General features: G+C 43.4%; 1 protein-coding gene across 1 annotated transcript; it reads right to left on the bottom strand.

Annotated features, from left to right (window-relative positions):
• Window positions 1-18,604: 18,604 nt before the first annotated feature.
• On the bottom strand, window positions 18,605-22,031 carry LOC139837741 (uncharacterized). The gene is made up of 2 exons (XM_071827017.1): window positions 19,631-22,031; window positions 18,605-19,120 (listed from the first exon to the last, which is right to left on the bottom strand). Exon 1 carries the CDS (start codon window positions 21,832-21,834, stop codon window positions 19,669-19,671), a length of 2,166 nt encoding a protein of 721 aa, XP_071683118.1. The 5' UTR covers window positions 21,835-22,031; the 3' UTR covers window positions 18,605-19,120; window positions 19,631-19,668.

The following is a 22,031-nucleotide window of genomic DNA, read 5'->3' as shown; positions in this document are numbered from 1 at the left end:
CCAGACCCCTTTGCCACCAGAACCCTCCCTCACTCCACCTACCCCAACCGAGCGGAGAGGCCCTGTCTCCCTCTCCATCGCCCGTGCTCGCCGTCGAGTGCCTCTGCTTGCGGTGAAGGTTGCAGAGGCGACGCGTCACCATTTCCTCCCCTCCCTAGCTCTCTGGACGCGTATCATCCTCCTCATTCTAACATGCCCATTTCTTACCCCTAGGTTGGCCTGGCAACACCGGTAACACGAACAGCAGGGAGGCCCCGTCGCAGTCAACTCCGACGCCGGTGATCCCTGTCGTCGCTATCTGTGGGTGTTGCCGCCGGAGAAACGTTTCTGCGGCACGGTGGCGACCCACTGCACCCTCCTCGGCTGTTTCGGACCCACCTCGAGCGCCCTAGGTGAGCCGCTGCTCCAAAACCCGTAGCTAGGGTTTCGTCGTCCGCCCTCCGTGGCGCATCGGAGAAGAAGGGGACATGCACCGTTGGATTAGATCCAACGGGTGCATGCATGTCCCCACGGGGCCCGTTTAAACCACCACTCCCGCGCACCTTCACCGTTGCCAGGCTGGCCAGCGAGCCAACCTGGGCCGCGTCGCCACTTCCGGCCCACTAACCCCTTTCTCTTTAAACCTGGAAAATCTGCCAGTAAATATAGCTGCAGTTTTTGAAATACCATAAATTCCTCGAGTGCCCAAAATTTGTGATTCAAATTCCTGGATGCTCCTCTATAAAATCCTAACCACATAAAATTGCATGCATGTGATTTAGCCTTGTATGTTTGTGCTGATAAATAAAATCCTAAAATGTTACTGTAAGAGCATTTTAATCAGTATGAGTTCTGTATAGATCCTTTTTGCATGAGGTAAACTTTTTTGTGCTGTAGATGTGAGTACCTTTCTTTTGGCACTGGTCCCACATGCAGGAGCTTTCTTGATTTTGATTGGTTAGCAAATTAAAATTGGTCCAGAGAGCTCTTCAGTGATTTTTAGTTCAAAAAACAAAAATGCTTTTGGAACCAACCCAAGTGATACTGGTAGATATCATGTTGGGGTAATTCTGTGCCAAAGGAAATAATTTTGTGAATGTTAGATTTTGTCTGGGGAATTTACTACTGAAACAGGACACCTTTTCAGTATCTGATTTTTGTAAATTCTTTTACAAATTAGAAAAATGCAAAATCAGTGGGGTTGGATCACATTTAGTATTAGCTATCCAGGGATATGCTTGGATCTGGTTGATTGTGCTCTCATAATGGTAGGCTTAGTTTTTGAATTGCTCTAGTTACTGTATTGTTTAAATTTTCTAAATTATTTAAAAATTTATTTGCATGTGATTCTTGTGCAAGTGTGATCTACATGTTGTTAACTTTCAGTAGGTATGCTGCATGAATTTTTGTGACTCACGGAAAGATTTAGACCATTTAAATGGTTCCTAAGTCATTTCTGGATTTGTAAAAATCACAACTCTTGTTTTAAAAAACCTAAATTAGTGAATCCACTTCTAGTAGCTTGCATTTGTGAACCTTTCCATACTGTGATTTTAGCAAATTTTTGTGTGGACTATTCTTGAATGGTTTGGTGATTTGGTGTGTTGCTTGTTTCTTTTTATTTTGCGACGCTAGATTAGAACGCCGCCGGAAACATAGGAGGAGGTGAATTTAGAGTATTTGAAGAAGAAGGCCAGGGACACTTTGCTGATCAAGGCAAGCCACCTCTTGATGCATATCTCCTCCTAATTATCTTACTCTTGCATTATTAGCACTTTTATAAATTGCATGTTTTATTTATTTATGTGAGTGGTCCTGCCACTCGGTGTTTTATTATTCCACCCTTACGGGTGCAGCCCTCGTTGATACCTACTAAACAAATACCTGTTAGTGATATGGTGCTTAACACCTTATCATCCTTGTCGCCGCTTTTCAAAGAAAAGCCGTACTATAGGTTGGGAGCCCTCTTTATAAAGGTTTGTGAAAATGATTTCAAGAAAAGAAGTGTTTCAAAAACCTTGGTGTGGGGTAGCCCTGCCAAGTGTGAGTTTATGAAAATGAAAAAGGTTTTGGGAAGAAAATTGCTGGAGGCAAGTGGAGAATTTTGTTTTCGAAAAACTTTGGTGACTGAGTACCTGAACCGGACCTAGCCAGTATAACCACATTACCCTTAAGTGGGACGGGGCGTAGCGTAGTAGTTTGTCTCGCCTTAGTTTGGGTCCTGCAAGTGTAGTGGCAGTCCGACCATGGACGCTTCAACCAGGGTTCTTCCCATGAGAAGGGACGCAACCCATTTGCCTGTTCAGGTACGCGGGGTACAACTTATGAGCTCCCATTCAAAGATGCCTAAGTGGTTGGATGGCATTCCGGAGGGTCGGGTGTATCGGGGACTTTGCAACTCCTGGGTAAACGGCATCCCGGACTCTGGTGTTGGGAGGTACAACTCATTCGGCATGTCTTAGGCTAAGGCGAGCAGGCGAAAAACTACGATCGGGTACTTGTCGTGGCATATGTTGTTATGCAGGGATGATGCCCACACGATGAGTATTCGGATCTTGTGGGGAAAGTGTACAACCTCTGCAGGGTGTAAAACTATTCGAATAGCCGTGTCCGTGGTTATGGACGTGGGAATGGAAGCTGCTTGGCATTAAAGGAAAGTTTCATTTTACAAAAGAGTTTTCCAAAAAGGTTTTGGAAATGTACCTGGGAGGTACGGAAAGATACCAGTGGGACTGGTGGAAATGTACCTGGGAGGTACGATGGAAAGTTGAAATTGTTTTGGTCACTCCGATGACCGGAAATGAAAATGGGTCTTCCTTACCTATTAGTCTTCAAATAAACTGGTTTACAAAAGTTTTCAACAAAGATATAGAGATGTCATACTCTCGAGAGGAAACTACCTCTCGCTCCTTGTCGCCCTAGTTAGTGCCTGTTCCTTGCTACTGCCATACTGCATATCCTTTATTTCTCTCTAAGGTGGTTTGTGAGTACATTCAAACGTACTCATTGGCATTGTTGTCCTGGCTATTTACTTGGCCAGACTGTGAATAGGAGTACTACGAAGAAGAGGAGTACGACGCCGAAGACGCAAACTAGGACGCTCTCCCAGTTAGCCGCCTGTAGTGTAAAGGCCTGACTTGGGTTCCACCGCTGTTGAAGTCAAGTTGTTATTCCGCTGCTGTTTGTTTAAACTACGGCCTTGATGGCCTATGATGTAAGACTTCCGTAATTTCTTTAATTCGGTACTGTAATGGATGATGTAATCTGGTATCAGTTCGGTTATGTATTCATGATGGAATGATCTTGGGATCGTGAAATTGTATGCATAACAGGAGTTTCGGACAGGTAAGTCCGGGGCCCCACATCCACCCTCTTATATACGCGGCCCTAAAAACGTGTCGGCGCTTTGATTGCCACACGTTGACCGCGGGGACCAAAGTTCGGCGAACAACCGCAGAGCCGCGGCCCACTCCGCAGCGGTTGCTGAATCAAGGGCTATGAATCAATGGTCGTTTGGTGTGCACGGCCCAGATGCGAGTAGTCACACGGACCACAGCGGCCACGTGACACTATCACCTTAACAACGGCAGGCCACTTGCCCTTTCGGGGTAGCCAACGGATGCGAAGAAGGTACGCGCAAAGCAAGTACCCGGGGCAGCCAACACTCTTACGTTCTGGGGTACCCCTCTGCGTGCACCACTCGAGCGGGGGCTGGGCATGGTGTCTTATCCGGGATCAGCCTCCTCGAGCGTCAAGCCTGGGCTATCGAGCTCTAGTTTCGGGCTTACCCGTCGCAACCACCTCACCAAGGTACTTGATGCTGGATGTCTCGAGCACCACACGCATGGGAACCAAGGGACACAGAGTGCAGAAGGAGCGGATATTGGGCTGTCTCCGCGGAGAAACAAGCAGTGCATCAGTGTTTGGGACAAGGAACGTTAAGCTTACCTCCCCGAGGAATCAACGGGGCCACCATTAGAAGATGCCTCTCATGGAGGACCCGGGACGGTCCTCTCCGGATTCCTCTCGAAACAAATTCCTCCGCGAGGCTGCAGCGCCCCAGAAAGATAAGTTTCCTCTGCCTCCTACACTCGCAAACTTTTTTCGTGGTTCTTATGCGCCCTTGTCCCTTCTAAGCATACTATCAAGGGACTCTGAGGCACACCCTCGCAAGTTATATCGGCTACCTCGCCTAGAAAGTAGCAAGTGATCGGTCCTGACAGACTAATTGCTATGTTACTTTGATCGGAGGATAGTCCCCGAGACAATATGTGGCCGAACACAACGACGTACGGAACCTCCATGAGGGTTGAGAGGTTACGGTAGCAGGAAACACTTCATTCAAAAGCATATTCACATTACAGATAGTGCCTCACGGGCGATGTCTACAGTATACTGCTGCTAACTATGCTCCTATCACCAGAAGGAGTACACCCTTTTTCTCTGTGACAGGCAACAGATCCTCCAGGAGCAAGACAAATCACCCATCGGAGGACCCTCAAAAGGCTCCATGAGCAGGTCTTCACCTGAACAGGAGCGGGCGTGCGATGGCGACGCGGCGGCCGTCGTGGTCACAGCCGCTCACCCAGAAGTTCCCCCCGCCACGGTAGCAAAGGCGCAGCCGGAACCCACGCGAGAGGGTGTTCTCGGTGGCGAAGCGCCTCCAGCCGACGGTGAGGAGGAGGACGTCTGGGTCCTGTCGCTCGACGTTGAACTTCCAGTACCGGCTCCCACCGGTATGGTACAAGGCCGCGCCGTCGGGCATTTTGCCGGCGCTCTCCCTCGCAAAGGAGCCAGGCAGCCTCAGCATGTCGCCCCAGTCGGAGGCATCGAGGACAACGAGGAGGTCGGCCAACCGGACGGCTCGGCCCCCCTCGGGCTTCACGGCGGCCAGACAAGGCGGAGGCGGGTTTGGCTCCGACGACCTCTCTCCGCGCTTCCTCCGAGGCTTTTTGTCGCGGCTGTCCGGTGGACGGCTGCGGGGGCGCTTCGCCGGGGCTCCGCTGCTGCTCGCCCCCGCGGCGGCAGAGGAGGCCGCTCCATGGGCGACGTTGTGCGGCGCTCCTCCGCCGCGCGTCACCACCCGCGGTCTTCGTCTCTTTTTTGTGATGGAGCCCTCCGCCACGCCGGCTGATACGTCCATTTTGCATCACTATTTTATATCATAATTTACTGTTATTCATTGATATATTCCATATTTAGAGATGATACTTATGTTATTTCACCTATTTTGCATGTTTCATGATTATTGGAGAATTACTCACCGGAGTCAGGATTCTGCTGGAAAAAGCATCGTCAGGATACAATATTTCTGAAGATCAACAATTGACGGAAAATATACCGAATCTCTTATTTTTCCAGAAGAAGGAGCCAGCCAAAAGGGGAGGCCGAGGAGGGCCGCCATGGGCCCTCCCCATAGGCCGGCGCGGCCACCAGGCCAGGCGCGCCGCCATGTGGGGAGGGGGCCCACGACCCCCCTCGGCCATCTCCCTTTCGCGTACTTCATCTACCCGAAACACTAAGGTGCAGGGGACGAGGGAGAATAGACACAGCCGCCTCTGCGGGGCGGAAAACACCAGAGAGAAAAGAGCTCTCCGGCAGGCTGAAATCTGCCGGGGAAATTCCCTCCCAGAGGGGGAAATCATCGCCATCGTCACCGTCATCGAGCTGGACTTCATTGGGATCATCATCATCATCATCATCTCCACCACCGACACCGTCATCTCCACCGCTGCACCTCGTCTCCGCTGTAACATCTAGGGTTGAATCTTGATTATTTCATAGGGGAAACTCTCCCGGTGTTGATTACTCCTTGTTATTGATGCTATTGAGTGAAACCGTTGAACCAAGGTTTATGTTCAGATTGTTATTCATCATCATATCACCTCTGATCATGTTCCATATGATGTCTTGTGAGTAGTTCGTTTAGTTCTTGAGGACATGGGTGAAGTCTAAATGTTAGTAGTGAACTATGTTGAGTAATATTTAATGGTTTGATATTTAAGTTGTGGTGTTATTCTTCTAGTGGTGTCATGTGAACGTCGACTACATGATACTTCACCTTTATGGGCCTAGGGGAATGCATCTTGTATTCGTTTGCTAATTGTGGGGTTGCCGGAGTGACAGCAACCTGAACCCCCGTTGGTATATCGATGCATGAGGGATAGCAGGATCTCAGAGTTTAAGGCTGTGGTTAGATTTATCTTAATTACTTTCTTGTATTTGCGGATGCTTGCAAGGGGTTTAATCACAAGTATGTATTAGTCCTAGGAAGGGCGGTGCATTAGCATAGGTTCACCCACACAACACTTGTCAAAACAATGAAGATTAATCAACTATATGAAGCGAAAGCACTAGACTAAATTCCCGTGTGTCCTCAAGAACGTTTGGTCATCATAAGTAAACAAACCGGCTTGTCCTTTGTGCTAAAAAGGATTGGGCCACTTGCTGCAATTATTATTCCCGCATTTTACTTACTTGTATTTTATTTATCTGCTATATCAAAACCCCCTGAAAACTTGTCTGAGAGCATTTACAGGGAATCCTTCATTGAAACTGCTTGTCAACACCTTCTGCTCCTCGTTGGGTTCGACACTCTTATTTATCGAAAGTACTACGATATACCCCCTATACTTGTGGGTCATCAAGACTATTTTCTGGCGCCGTTGCCGGGGAGTGAAGCGCTATTGGTCAGTGGAATTGGTAAGGAAAACTTTTACTGTACGTGCTATTTTTATTTCTGCCTGCTGCCATAATTCATTATGGAGAGATCTTCTCTTGAATTCCTATTTGGAAAATCTACTACTACTGCAAAGGTAGTGGATGAGGCGCCAGGTGAGAAAGAGGTTCCATATAAAATACCTATGAAAATTATTGAACGTGTTGTGGATAACCGCTATGAAGGGGATGGAACTGTCCATCCTGGAGATCATTTACTGTTTTTACATGAATTATGCGGGTTATTCAAGTGTGCAGGTATTTCTATGGATGAAGTTAGGAAGAAACTATTCTCTATGTCGCTGTCTGGTAAAGCGGCGCATTGGTATAAATTGCTGAAGAATGGGAATTCTCTTGATTGGAAGGATATTGTGCCTCTATTTTATTCTAAATTCTATCCTCCAAGTGAAATTCATAAAGACCGAAACCGCATATATAATTTCGGGCCTCATGATGGAGAGAGAATTGCCCAAGCTTGGGGGAGATTGAAATCTTTAATGCTCAAATGCCCCATTCATGAGCTTCCTGGTAATATCATCATTGATAATTTCTATGCAAGACTTTCTTTTCAAGATAAAACCTTGCTGGATACTACTTGTTCTGGATCATTCACACGCAACAAAGAAGACTTTAAATGGGACCTTCTTGATCGGATTCAGGAGAATACTGAAGGATGGGAGAACGACAAAGATAGAGAGTCAGGTATAAATTATGATTATGAATGCATTGAAACTTTTATGGATACTGATAGATTTCGTAATATGAGTGCTACTTATGGTCTTGACTCTCAAGTTGTTGCAAACTTTTATAAAGCTTTTGCCTCTCATTTTGAATTGCCTAGGAAGAATTTTAATAAGTATCATGAACCCTATAAAGATAAAACCGATTCACCTATAGGTAAATGTATTGAAGTTAAAACTGTTGATCACATTCTTCCTGAAGCTTATATTGAGAAAACCCCTTTTCCTGCTAAAATGAAGGAGTATTCTGTTATAACTAGTGTGGTTAACAAAAGTGCAAAGAAACCTATAGAACCCGAGGAACAAATAAATGTTGAACTCTTTGTTGCAATAGTTAAAGACCTTGTGACTGAAAATGTAGAAGATGGTCACATCATTTTCTGTGAAGATGCTTCTAATATTGTTTCACATCCTAGTAAGTCTAGGAAAGCCAGTGTTCCTATGCTCTCTGTTAGAATTGGTGATCATTGTTATTATGGTTTATGCGATATTGGTGCAAGTATTAGTGCCATTCCTTATGAGCTTTACAGGGAAATCATGCATGAAATTGGTTCTTGTGAACTTGAAGATATTGATGTGGTTATTCGGCTAGCTAATAGAGAAACTATCTCTCCTATTGGTATTGTTCGAGATGTGGAAGTTCTATGCGGTAAGATTAAATATCCTGCTGACTTTTTGGTACTTGGTTCTGCTGCTAGTAAGACTTGTCCTATCATTTTTGGTAGACCTTTTCTAAATACTTGTGGAGCTATTATAGATTGCAAGAAAGAGAAAATTGTGACTAAATTTGCTGGTGAATCTTATGAGTTTAATTTCTCTAAATTTGCCAAAGTTCCTTATGAAGCTGAATTGCCCAATAATGATTTTAGAGTTGAACAGCTTGCATCTATTGCTCTTGCTCCTAATAATCCTTTGCAGCAACATTTGGAGGATCATGAGAGTGAAGTCTTTAGGGAAGAAAGGAATGAGCTTGATGAAATTTTCCTTCGTCAACCTATTCTTAAACATGACTTACCGGTTGAAGATCTAGGTACAACACCACCACCAAAGGAAGATCCTGTTTTTGATTTGAAACCGTTGCCTGATAATCTTAAGTATGCATATATTGATGATAAGAAAACATATCCTGTTATTATTAGTGCTAAGCTTTCAGATTTTGAGGAAGAAAGGTTATTGGAAATATTGAAGAAACACCGAGGAGCTATTGGCTACACTCTTGATGACTTGAAGGGGATTTCTCCCTCTATTTGCCAACATGCCATCAACATGGAAGATGATGCAAAGCCTGTTGTTGAACATCAGCGTCGTCTAATTCCTAAGATGAAGGATGTGGTAAGGAATGAGGTATTAAAACTTCTTGAAGCTAGCATTATATATCCTATTGCTGATAGTAGATGGGTTAGTCCCGTGCATTGTGTTCCTAAGAAAGGAGGAATAACTGTTGTACCTAATGATAATGATGAGCTCATCCCTCAAAGAGTAGTTGTAGGGTATAGAATGTGCATTGATTATCGAAAAGTTAATAAAGTTACTAAGAAAGATCATTACCCTTTACCTTTTATTGATCAAATGCTAGAAAGGTTATCTAAAAATACTCATTTCTGTTTTCTTGATGGTTATTCTGGGTTTTCACAAATTGCTCTTAGAACTAAAGATCAAGAGAAAACCACTTTCACTTGTCCCTATGGAACTTATGCTTATAGACGTATGCCTTTTGGTTTATGTAATGCTCCTGCTACTTTTCAAAGATGCATGTCTGCTATTTTTCATGGCTTTTGTGAAAAGATTGTAGAGGTATTCATAGATGATTTTTCTGTCTATGGGAATTCTTTTGATAATTGTTTGCGAAACCTTGATAAAGTTTTGCAGAGATGTGAAGAAACTAACCTTGTTCTTAATTGGGAGAAATGTCACTTTATGGTTAATGAAGGAATTGTATTGGGACATAAAATTTCTAAGAGAGGTATTGAAGTTGATAGAGCTAAAGTTGAAGCAATTGAGAAGATGCCCTATCCGAGGGATGTTAAAGGTATTCGTAGTGTTCTTGGTCATGCTGGTTTTTATAGGAGATTTATTAAAGATTTCTCTAAAATTTCAAAGCCTCTTACTAATCTTCTTCAAAAAGATGTACCTTTTGTTTTTGATGATGATTGTAAGGAATCTTTTGAAACTCTAAAGAAAGCCTTAACAACTGCTCCCGTAGTTGAACCTCCTGATTGGAATTTACCTTTTGAAATTATGTGTGATGCTAGTGATTTTGCTGTAGGTGCTGTTCTTGGATAGCGAGTAGATAAAAAATTGAATGTTATTCATTATGCTAGTAAAACTCTTGACGCTGCTCAAAGAAATTATGCTACAACTGAAAAAGAATTATTAGCTGTGGTTTTTGCTTGCGACAAGTTTAGACCTTATATTGTTGATTCAAAAGTCACAATCCATACTGATCATGCTGCAATTAGGTACCTTATGGAAAAGAAAGATGCTAAGCCAAGGCTTATTAGATGGGTGCTTCTTTTGCAAGAATTTGATTTACATATTATAGATAGGAAAGGTGCTGATAATCCTGTTGCTGATAATTTGTCTAGATTGGAAAATATTGTTTATGATCCTGTTCCTGTTAATGATAGTTTTCCAAATGAACAATTGGCTGTAATAAAGGTGAGCTCGCGAGATAGTCCTTGGTATGCTGATTATGCTAACTTTATTGTTTCGAAGTACTTGCCTCCAACCTTTTCAGCTCAGCAAAGGAGGAAATTCTTTTATGACTTGAGGCATTAGTTTTGGGATGACCCACACTTATATAAAGAAGGAGTGGATGGTATTATGCGAAGATGTGTTCCCGAATATGAACAACAAGAGATATTGAGTAAGTGTCATGGTAGTGTTTATGGAGTACATCATGCCGGAGATAGAACCGCGCAAAAGGTTCTACAGTCAGGTTTTTATTGGCCAACTCTCTTTAAAGATGCAAGAAAGTTTATTTTATCTTGTGATGAATGTCAAAGAGTTGGTAATATCTCTAGACGCAATGAAATGCCTATGAATTATACTCTTGTTATTGAGCCATTTGATTGTTGGGGATTTGACTTCATGGGTCCTTTCCCTTCTTCAGAAGGTAACACTCATATACTTGTTGTTGTTGATTATGTTACTAAATGGGTGGAAGCCATACCCACAAAAAGTGCTGATGGTGAGACCTCTTTAAGAATGCTTTTAGATGTTATTTTTCCTAGATTTGGAGTACCTAGATATCTTATGACTGATGGAGGTTCTCATTTTATTCATGGTGGTTTTAGAAAAACTCTTGCTAAATATGGTATTAATCATAGGATTGCTTCCGCTTATCATCCTCAAACTAGTGGACAAGTAGAATTATCAAATAGAGAAATTAAATCTATCTTGCAAAAGACTGTTAATAAATCTAGGAAAAATTGGGCTAGTAAGTTGAAGGAAGCACTATGGGCTTATAGAACTGCTTATAAAAATCCTATGGGTATGTCTCCTTATAAAATGGTTTATGGAAAAGCCTGTCATTTACCTTTAGAACTAGAGCACAAAGCTTATTGGGCTGTAAGAGAACTTAATAATGATCCTAAACTTGCCGGTAAGAAAAGGTTGCTACAATTGAGTTCTTTAGATGAGTGGAGAAGTGAAGCTTATGAAAATGCTAAACTTTTTAAGGAGAAAGTTAAGAAATGGCATGATAGAAGAATTATCAAAAGAGAATTTAATGTTGGAGATAAAGTCCTATTGTATCGGTCTCGTCTTAGATTTTTTGCAGGGAAATTACTCTCAAAATGGGAAGGACCATATGTCATTGTGGAGGTGTATCGTTCAGGGGCAATAAAAATTGGTTCGCTGAAAGGTGATGCCACACAAGTGGTGAATGGACAAAGACTCAAGCATTATATTTCTGGAGATTCTTATAATGAAGATGTTGATGTTATTCAAGTGATGACTCCGGAAACTTTCGTCAAAGATCAAATTGATAGTTCTGCAGAGTTCGACTTCGAATAGGTAACAGTTCTGGTAATAAAAAGTTCGCGTTTAACTTTCCGAACAATGTTTTTGCTATTTTTAGAAAATATGAAAAATTACGAGATCGAATCGGAGCGGAGGAGACGCACGAGGGCGCGTCCCCACGTGGTGGCGCGGGCCCCACCCTGGCCGCGCCGCCCTATGGGGATGGCTCCTCGGAGTCCCTCTTCCACTCTGGTTCGACCTGGTACTTTCCTTTTGTCGTGAAAATTTTTGCTATATAATCCCCCGGATCCCCCGAGGTCCGTATATCGTTTTCTCGTCGTGTTTTGTTGCGAGCTGTTTTCTGCCAGATATTGTTTTCAGATGTAGAGCCACCATGTCTTCGTCGGGAACTCCGAAGGACAGCTTCTTTGAGAACGTCGTCAACCCGTATATGAACGAGCTGAAGATGCATCCCAAGGAATTGCTGCTCGTAGATGGAGAGTTGTAGATTAAAGATGTCCGGGGCCCTAAAGGAGAAGGAAGCTTGGAGGACAGGATGGAGAAGCTAGAACAAGAGGTCTTCACCTACAAGAAGATGGCTGAACGTGAAGTGGATATCTTCCACAAAATGGTGTCTGAACTTATTGATGAACACAAGAAGGAGACTGCAAAGCTGTGGGACGATATCCTCTCGCTTCACAACACTACCAACAAACTCCAAGCGCAACTTTATGATGTTCAGAATCAAAACTGTGAGTATGAAAACAGGTTTAAACACATAAGCTATGCTGCCAGTTTCAGGATTCCCGAGACCAAGATGTCGTTTGTTGATGGAGAGCCTCTTCCTTGGAAGTCTGATGACGGGAAGAATTCACCACCACCGCCGAAGGAGTAATTCATCATTGGTATTGGCACCCCCTTGGTTTGTTCCAAGCTTGGGGGAGTGCCGCGGTATCACATCATCACTATCTTTTACCTTTTTACTATCAAGTAGTGTCATATCATGAGTAGGGAAGTTATCATATAAGATGGTTGTAGTGTGGAAGTATCTCTCTTTTAGTTGGTTATCTATGTATCCCTTGGTGTGAGTTATCGTTATGGAATATTAATGAGAAGTTTTATCATTTACATTTTGCACACCTTATTTTAGTTTGCAATTTCTGTTATATGATTGATCTTGTTGTTAGTATTGGTATCACTTTGGGAGCATTAAGTAAATCTATTTGGTTTTGGCAAACTTAGCATTGGTCAACAGCAACAATACTTTGAGGTTTAAGTAGAAAAGAGGAAAATACATGTAGATATATTATTTCATTATCTTTCTTTCTTGTTAGCTAATGAGTTTAGTATTCTGAAGTTAAAATTGTTTGTGCTTACAAGGAAGATGCATGATTGTTTCTATCACATGTATATTTGTTTGTTTCCCTCAACTCTTATGCTTGCTTCAAACAACTTTGCTAGCCAAAGCCCTGTACTGAGAAGGAATGCTTCTCGTGCATCCAAAACCTTAAACCAAACCTATGCCACGTGTGTCCACCATAACTACCTACTGTGTGGTATTTCTCTGCCATTCCAAGTAAATACTTCATGTGCTACCTTTAAACAATTCAAAAAGTTAGTATCTCTTATTTGTGTCAATGTTTTATAGCTCATGAGGAAGTATGTGGTGTTTTATCTTTCAAATCTTGTTGGGCAGACTTTCACCAATGGACTAGTGGCACATCTGCTTATCCAATAATTTTGCAAAAAGAGCTGGCAATGGGGTTCCCAGCCCCAATTAATTAACTTTCATTGATAATTCTCTTCACATGTTTTGCCCTGATTCATCAGTAAGCAACTTAATTTGCAAATAGACACTCCTCCATGGTATGTGAATGTTGGAAGGCACCCGAGGATTCGGTTAGCCATGGCTTGTGTAAGCAAAGGTTGGGAGGAGTGTCATCCTTAAATAAAACTAAAGTACATGTGTAAACAAAAGAGAAGAGGGATGATCTACCTTGCTGGTAGAGATAACGTCCTTCATGGGAGCCGCTCTTTGAAAGTCTGTTTGGCAAGGGGGTTAGAGTGCCCACTACCATTCGTTGACAACAACAAACACCTCTCAAAACTCTACTTTTATGCTCTCTATATGATTTCAAAACTTAAAAAGCTCTAGCACATGATTTAATCCCTGCTTCCCTCTGCGAAGGGCCTATCTTTACTTTATGTTGAGTCAGTAAACCTATTTCCATCTATCTTAAGCAAGCAATTGAGTTGTTGTGATCCAACCATTTATATTGTGATCTATTTAATCATGTCTTTTATTCTTCCTTGTTTAGTACAAATTTTATCTGAATGAATATGACTTTGAAGGTTATCAATGATTATGAGGAGATTGTCACGATTGAGCGCGTAAGTTCTGCCATATAAGCTCTAATATAAAGGCTCTACTCGAAAGATAAGTACAATCTATTAATTGTTCTTTGACCAAGAACGAAGTTTGCCATCACCAATTATGATTTCCTATGCACCTTTATTTGTGATTTCCCTCTACTTGTTTCAAGTTGAGTTATATGAGGAAGTTTTTCACTAGAATGTCTTGTGTGAATTAATGTGATGCTTCTTGTCCGTATTTCATTTATCGACTCTTCACTCCATAAACATGTGGTCTTGTTTACTGAGTTCAGTTTTGCTTGGGGACAAGCGAGGTCTAAGCTTGGGGGGAGTTGATACGTCCATTTTGCATCACTATTTTATATCATAATTTACTGTTATTCATTGATATATTCCATATTTAGAGATGATACTTATGTTATTTCACCTATTTTGCATGTTTCATGATTATTGGAGAATTACTCACCGGAGTCAGGATTCTTGTGGAAAAAGCACCGTCAGGATACAATATTTCTGAAGATCAACAATTGACGGAAAATATACCGAAGCTCTTATTTTTCCAGAAGAAGGAGCCAGCCAAAATGGGAGGTTGAGGAGGGCCGCCATGGGCCCTCCCCATAGGCCTGCGCGGCCACCAGGCCAGGCGCGCCGCCACGTGGGGAGGGGGCCCACGAGCCCCCTCGGCCATCTCCCTTTCGCGTACTTCATCTACCCGAAACCCTAAGGTGCAGGGGACGAGGGAGAATAGACACAACCGCCTCTGCGGGGCGGAAAACACCAGAGAGAAAAGAGCTCTCCGACAGGCTGAAATCTGTCGGGAAATTCCCTCCCGGAGGGGGAAATCGTCGCCATCGTCACCGTCATCGAGCTGGACTTCATTGGGATCATCATCATCATCATCTCCACCACCGACACCGTCATCTCCACCGCTGCACCTCGTCTCCGCTGTAACATCTAGGGTTGAATCTTGATTATTTCATAGGGAAACTCTCCCGGTGTTGATTACTCCTTGTTATTGATGCTATTGAGTGAAACCGTTGAACCAAGGTTTATGTTCAGATTGTTATTCATCATCATATCACCTCTGATCATGTTCCATATGATGTCTTGTGAGTAGTTCGTTTAGTTCTTGAGGACATGGGTGACGTCTAAATGTTAGTAGTGAACTATGTTGAGTAATATTTAATGGTTTGATATTTAAGTTGTGGTGTTATTCTTCTAGTGGTGTCATGTGAACGTCGACTACATGATACTTCACCTTTATGGGCCTAGGGGAATGCATCTTGTATTTGTTTGCTAATTGTGGGGTTGCCGGAGTGACAGCAACCTGAACCCCCGTTGGTATATCGATGCATGAGGGATAGCAGGATCTCAGAGTTTAAGGCTGTGGTTAGATTTATCTTAATTACTTTCTTGTATTTGCGGATGCTTGCAAGGGGTTTAATCACAAGTATGTATTAGTCCTAGGAAGGGCGGTGCATTAGCATAGGTTCACCCACACAACACTTATCAAAACAATGAAGATTAATCAACTATATGAAGCAAAAGCACTAGACTAAATTCCCGTGTGTCCTCAAGAACGTTTGGTCATCATAAGTAAACAAACTGGCTTGTCCTTTGTGCTAAAAAGGATTGGGCCACTTGCTGCAATTATTATTCCCGCATTTTACTTACTTGTATTTTATTTATCTGCTATATCAAAACCCCCTGAAAACTTGTCTGTGAGCATTTACAGTGAATCCTTCATCGAAACTGCTTGTCAACACCTTCTGCTCCTCGTTGGGTTCGACACTCTTATTTATCGAAAGTACTACGATATACCCCCTATACTTGTGGGTCATCACCGGCCAGCATCGACAACTTCGACGCCATACGGGATGAAGGCTGGAGAAGATGAAGAATGGAAAACGGAGAAGGCGACGGGCCTTCTCCCCTCCTTATACCCGGACCGATGGGTGCGTCGGCGCTTCGATCACCGCGCATTAGTCACCGGAAGGCGCCACGCGCCCCCAAAATTCTGCGCGCAACCGCAAGGTCGCGTCTTGTCACGCTGTGGTTTTCGAACCAACGGCGGGAGATCTACTGCCGTTTGGAGTGCACGGCTCAGATGCAATCAGCTGCTCTGACCGGCAGACCCACAAGTAGAGACTCGCGCCAGCAACTGTTGGCCACTTACCCCTTCGTGGCCACCAACGAGCACGTGTGGGACAAGTGCCCGGGGGCTACTGTGCACCTCGTGGCTGAGCTCAACAGCTCCGTCCCAAGGAGGAGTGACGCCATTGCCTCTTTGGTGCTAAAGAGGGCTCGTCGAGGACTAAAGCACTAGGACCCGGTCCTTGCCACTTTAGTGCAAGGCCGGGTGGACGGCACAAATGGCCACCAGAGGCGTCATCGACCACCTCAGCATCTTCCATGGACCGGCACTTTAATCGACCATGGACTATGTCCATCCTGTAAAGGGCGAGGGAGTTTCCCGCCCTCAGTTTGGAGATGTGGCAACCCTTCCCCCTCAAGATATTTCGGGGGAAGAGGACCAGCTCCCCTATATAAGGACTAGCCTAGCTAGCGTAGAAGGGGACGATCCTGAGCGATCACAAACCCTAGACATTTGTACGGTCATCTTCTCCATTGTGACCTGCAATACATCCACAAAGCAGGACGTAGGGGTTTTACCTCTCCGAGGGCCCTGAACCTGGGTAACTGTCGTGTCTCTCTCTGCAGTGCCCGCGTCGGTAAGGCAACGACGAGATCTTGGGTCCCCTGTGTTCAAACCTCTCGGGTTCGGTGATACCCGTGTTCCTACGCGGACATGAATCTCCGCCAGTACGCTACTTGCCTATAGCCATTTTCCTACTAGTGCAATGTGAATAAGGTTGTTGTCATGGGCATACCCTTCGGGTACCCATTATTAGTATACCTGGCTCGGCCCAATATGGAGAAGGCCCAAGAAGGCAACTCGAAGAAGTAGTCGACTAGGACTCTTGTAAAACCCTAGGCTGGTTGCATATATAAAGCCAGCCAGGGCACCCGAAGGAGAGGGAGACAACAGATAGACAACATAGCTCCGCTTGTGGCGGCACCTTGTAAACAGATTTATGATCATATAGTAGATTGCTAGCAGCACGTAGGGATCCTCCACCGAGGGGACCCGAAGCTGGATACGTCGTGTGCCTAATCTCGCTCCCGAAATCTCCATCATCGCTCTTTCCCGAAATCCAAGTCTACAATACGTAGGCATTGGCGAGGTGATCCCTCGTCAATTGGTGCCGTCTATGCGAATCGCGGCGATTGGATTTCGTTATCCGGACGGGATCCATCGAGTTCATCATCAACAATGTTCAGATCAGATCGGAGAAAAATCGTCGACAGCCTGTTAGCAATCGACGGGTACGTGGTGGCAGTCTTGATCGCGATCGGCAGCAGCCGCTACATTGACACCCGTCAAAAATTCGCACGGAATTTCAACCGATGAGCAAGGCGACTGGCCGACGCAGTTGCGAAGTTTTTTTTTTTTTGAATGGTCACCGGGGGGGAGCGAATCCCCACCTGAATTTTTTCATTCATAGTTGCCTATGAGGCTTTGCAGCCTCTACAAGATAGGGGTCCAAATGAACCGGAGTTTACAGGGGGTACAGGAGGAGATAAAAGAGAAAACACACACACACACACCAACAAACTACAACAACTAGAAAAAGGAGGTCACCCCGAGAATCCTCGGAGACAATTGATTGATGAGAAAAAACTCATCCCGACCCAAGCACAGCAATCACAAAGGAAGAGTTCGCAGGACATGACAGCGGGGACACAGCCGCGACACTGCATCGTCGACGTAATCGAAGGGCAACGCGCATCCGAGGACACACAGCGCGCCGACACCACTGTGCCGTGGGTGTGGCCGAAAGGTTGCGCGCAGCCGAGACGACGCCACGACGCCTGTGCGCCACGGGCTGAAGTCAGAGGGCATCACACCCTCACCGCACGCGGGGGTCGCCGCCGTAGTCGAAAGGCATAGCACCGCCGAGGGCAACCCCAACCCCGATGGGTTCGATATACCCGAAGGGTGGGCTAGCCGAGAGCACACACGAAGACCACCCGCGCGGTCACACCAAAGAGCTCCGACGAGGATCCGACGCATGAGCCTAGCAACCGGCAAGAAGATACCACCACCCCCACTGCCACGGCTCGCTTCACATCGGAGAGGAGACCGCACCCATGGCCGCCATCTGCAAACCATGGGGCACACCAGTACAGGGGAGCAGTTGCGAAGTTGCGCGGAAAGGAAATCAAATTGGTGTACGCCACCATGACGGACCCGAACAGTCCAAGTTTCAATGTGCTAAACACTGCTTACGTATAAGCTAAGATCTCTTCTCTACTTTTCTTTGATCGCAAGAAAATAGCTAGCTATGCATACGATTAATCTACTTGTCGCAAAGTTCGGCTGAGGTTATTCCTTATGGTGATTACAAATTAATCTATTACACCACTTTTTACTAGTACATATGCACGTGCAATGCACGTCGGCAAAAGAAACGACAATAATACATATTACCTATGTTTATTAAAACAAGGCGTATAAATTTTTCTGAAGTCAGCTAAAGTAGTGTTTGATTAAGTTTACTGAAAAAACTATCAAAAATTACTATACTGTATCAATATAATATGAAAATATACTTGATATATCTAATAAGATTGAATTGACATTGTAGGGTTTCATAGTTTTTCTGGAAGTTTGGCCAAACTCAACATGCTTTTACTTCTGACAAGATTTACACGCATCAGATGAGTAAATGTATGGGAGATACATGAGTTTCAGTATTTCATAGATAATATTAGTACATTCCAGAACATGTTGTACATACAACTTAAAAAAAAAATTCATGGACCATACGTCTGCCCTGGCCAGCCAATAATTGACTTGTGCTCTATCACGGCTTATGAGCAATCAACAAATTCTCATGTGCCAGAAAAAAATACAAGTTGAGATTGGAGGCTTTATGGAGCACAACACTTTACCATTACCTAGTCTTACTAAAGCCCTCTAGCCAGTCAAGAAACTATAATATCATTGCATCACTCGGCATATAATTTTAATGTTGAGATCAGACATATATATCATATTGATATTTAAAGCTTCCTCAAACAATCCATCCATGATAGAGGCTATGACGCTGTGTATTCATCCACATAAAGAGACAACACATTCAGTTACAGAAAGTTTGGGCACTGATGATGTGACGCACATGAAGGAGGACACCATGCAACTGAAAGATTGATAATGACATTGCATAATTGATCATGCCATAGATGTGGCAAGAAGGCTGAAATTGTTCAAATTTGGACTCTTCCTGTAGAAAACACACAGAAATACAGATTATAAGTATTGGATGGTATACTCCATGGAAAATATATTGACTAATATCTAAGTGAATCATGGATTCAAACAGAAAATAGATTAAACCCATGAGATAGGAAGTTTCTGCTTGGCAAGGAACATGTTTACAACTGGACTTAGTAAAAAAAAAAGCGTGGCTGAATCTAAACTAAAGCACAAGCATTCTTCTTATGAACAGGGTAGAAGGCGTTCAGTGGCAAGAGAAAAATGGCATCTTCTGAAGTATGACAAAACCGCAACCTTCACATGGTCTCAAAATCTTAACCGCTAGCAAAAGTTAGCACCTTAGATATCTAAACTGAAGCAAAATTAAGCAGAACAAACATGGTGCTGAAAATGTGCATGCGACAAAGAGTCTTAATTAGTTTTTTTTTTTTGATACCAGAATGTTACGTACAGATAAAGGAGCAGAAAAAACATGGTGTTGTTAACATAATTCGAAAATACTAATTTGAGGTTTTACCTTGGTCATTGTAGCACATCACTCCGCCTATAATACATTTAACATATCAAAACATCTTTATAGACAATATTTTTAGTACTTCTCTCCAGTGGGTCGATATCTTTGTTTGGTTTGGCAAGAATTCTTGTCATTTGCCGTGATATCCCTCTAGACAAAGCAACATACAGTTGACCATGTGAAAATACAGGTTCCGGAAGGTAGATGCCAACATTTGGAATGGTTTGACCCTGGGCTTTATTGATTGTCATCGCAAAGCTAAGATGAATAGGAAATTGTTTTCTTGTGAATTTAAACGGAAGTACATCATCTTCAGAAGGGTACAAAGGGATCCGTGGAAGGAAAACTCGCTTTCCAGAATGTTGTCCTCCAATAATCTCAGCGTCAATAACATTACCTTGAAATGCCTTAACAATAAGCCTCGTGCCATTGCATAACCCATTAGATGGATCTAAATTCCGAAGCAAGATGACCGGACAATTGATCTTCAATCTAAGAACATGAGGAGGAAGACCATTAGGTGTGAGAGAATTGAGGAATTCAGATGGGTAGTGATTGTGTGTATCATCCACTGCTGAGTCAAAACTGTAGTATATTTTTTCTTCTCCAGGAAATTGGTCTATGAGCATTGCATTTAATTCATCAACATATACGTTTTTGGTGGAAAGAATGGCACGGGCACTTATGTAAGATGATGATCCTCCATTCTGATTAAGTGAAGGAAATACATCATTGATCAACTTAAGAATCGAGGCTTTTGAATTTGTGTAACTTATAACTATCTCTTCAGGTAGTTGCACATAGTCTTCTCCAATTGTTTCTTGCGTACCATTTCCGATTCTCAAGAGAAAATCAGAGAACCATGGATCAGATTGTGCTCTCATATTGTGTCGGAGTTTAATTTGCTTCATACCCTCCCAGAGATAGGATTTTTTAAGAGTAGCATTAACAATTTGCGCCCTACTGCCACGTCTGACCACAGGGAGTACTTGCCTGAAATCTCCCCCAAACACTATTACCTTTCCTCCAAATGGCAATCCACATCCTGTAATATCTTGCAGGGTTCTAACAAGTGCCTCGACAGCTTGTCGTTTTGTCATGGCAACTTCATCCCAGATTATTAAAGACGATCTTCGAAGCAATTCTGCTGTTCCGCTTTGCTTACTGAAGTTGCACATACTGTCTTCTTGAACATTTATTGGTATCTTAAATCTCGAATGGGCAGTCCTGCCACCGGGCATGATAGAAGCTGCAATGCCTGATGTTGCTGTTGCAATGGCTATTAGTCCCATGGATCGCACTTTAGCGAGTAAGGCTTTATAAAGGTATGTCTTTCCTGTACCTCCCGGACCATCGACGAAGAAGACCTTACCCTTCTTTTCTAAAACATGGTTCATTATCTCATCAAAGGCAAGTTGTTGTTCGCTATTTAAAGTTCCACACAACCGTAAGTCTTCTCTATCAACCGAAATAGATATCTCATCAGCTAGTTCTCTCTGCTCCAAGCTTTCCAAATCATGTGCATCCAATAGATCAGGAAGATCAAAGATCCTAATGTCCTTCCCCATTGAGTACAGCAAATCTCCAATGTCTCTAAGCACCCTCTGCCTAATTGCTTCATTACTCATGCTCTCCATACGGAAATCATCCGACATGGCTTCAAAGTGCTTGTCCCACAATGCACGAACATGTGTTACCTCGCAGAAGGCCAAAACCGTAGCAAAAAGCCTTCTAAGTGCATAGGGCATTTGAAATGTTGCAGCTTCCGCGAGACAATCAGAAATACTATTGTCAGCTTCAATGAGACCCCTCCTTTCTGCAGCCTCCCTAAATGTGGAATAAACAACACCTTCGACAGTACGTAAATCTCTGAAAGATGTAGCCCCTCTGACATGGTTTAGCAATACTCTCAGGTAATATCGCTCGCCTTCCGCAGGGTGAGCAGCCACAAGTCTACCTATTTGAATCCTTTGCGTACGGCGTCTCCATGTCTTGTGGTTTCTTTGCCATATATAAAATTCAGGAAAGTCCTTATATAAAAAATTTCTAGCATAACTATCAATGGAGTTCATTCTGAAATACTCAGTTAGCATCGTCCTGGAAGATGATTCTGCATCTATCACATTCTTCAAATTGTCAGAATTTTTGTAACGAACAATTTGCATATTTGGCAAGTGAAGTTGTAATTGTAGAACAGGAGGAGACATCTCGCTGAGATTAAAAGAAAAAATCCTCCATATTGCTTCAGGAGGTGATATAAACCTGGCATCTCTGTACTGACGGATTTCATCAATAACTGTATCTCCCGCAGATTCTAGGATAAAAGAAGCACGATCATGGCCTTTATATATATACTTAAATAAATACTTAACAGCCTTAATACTGGAGCAAACTTCAATATTGA

Source organism: Lolium perenne, chromosome 3, assembly GCF_019359855.2.
Source record: "Lolium perenne isolate Kyuss_39 chromosome 3, Kyuss_2.0, whole genome shotgun sequence".
Taxonomy (NCBI): domain Eukaryota; kingdom Viridiplantae; phylum Streptophyta; class Magnoliopsida; order Poales; family Poaceae; genus Lolium; species Lolium perenne.
This window is presented reverse-complemented; position numbering and strand designations above follow the sequence as displayed.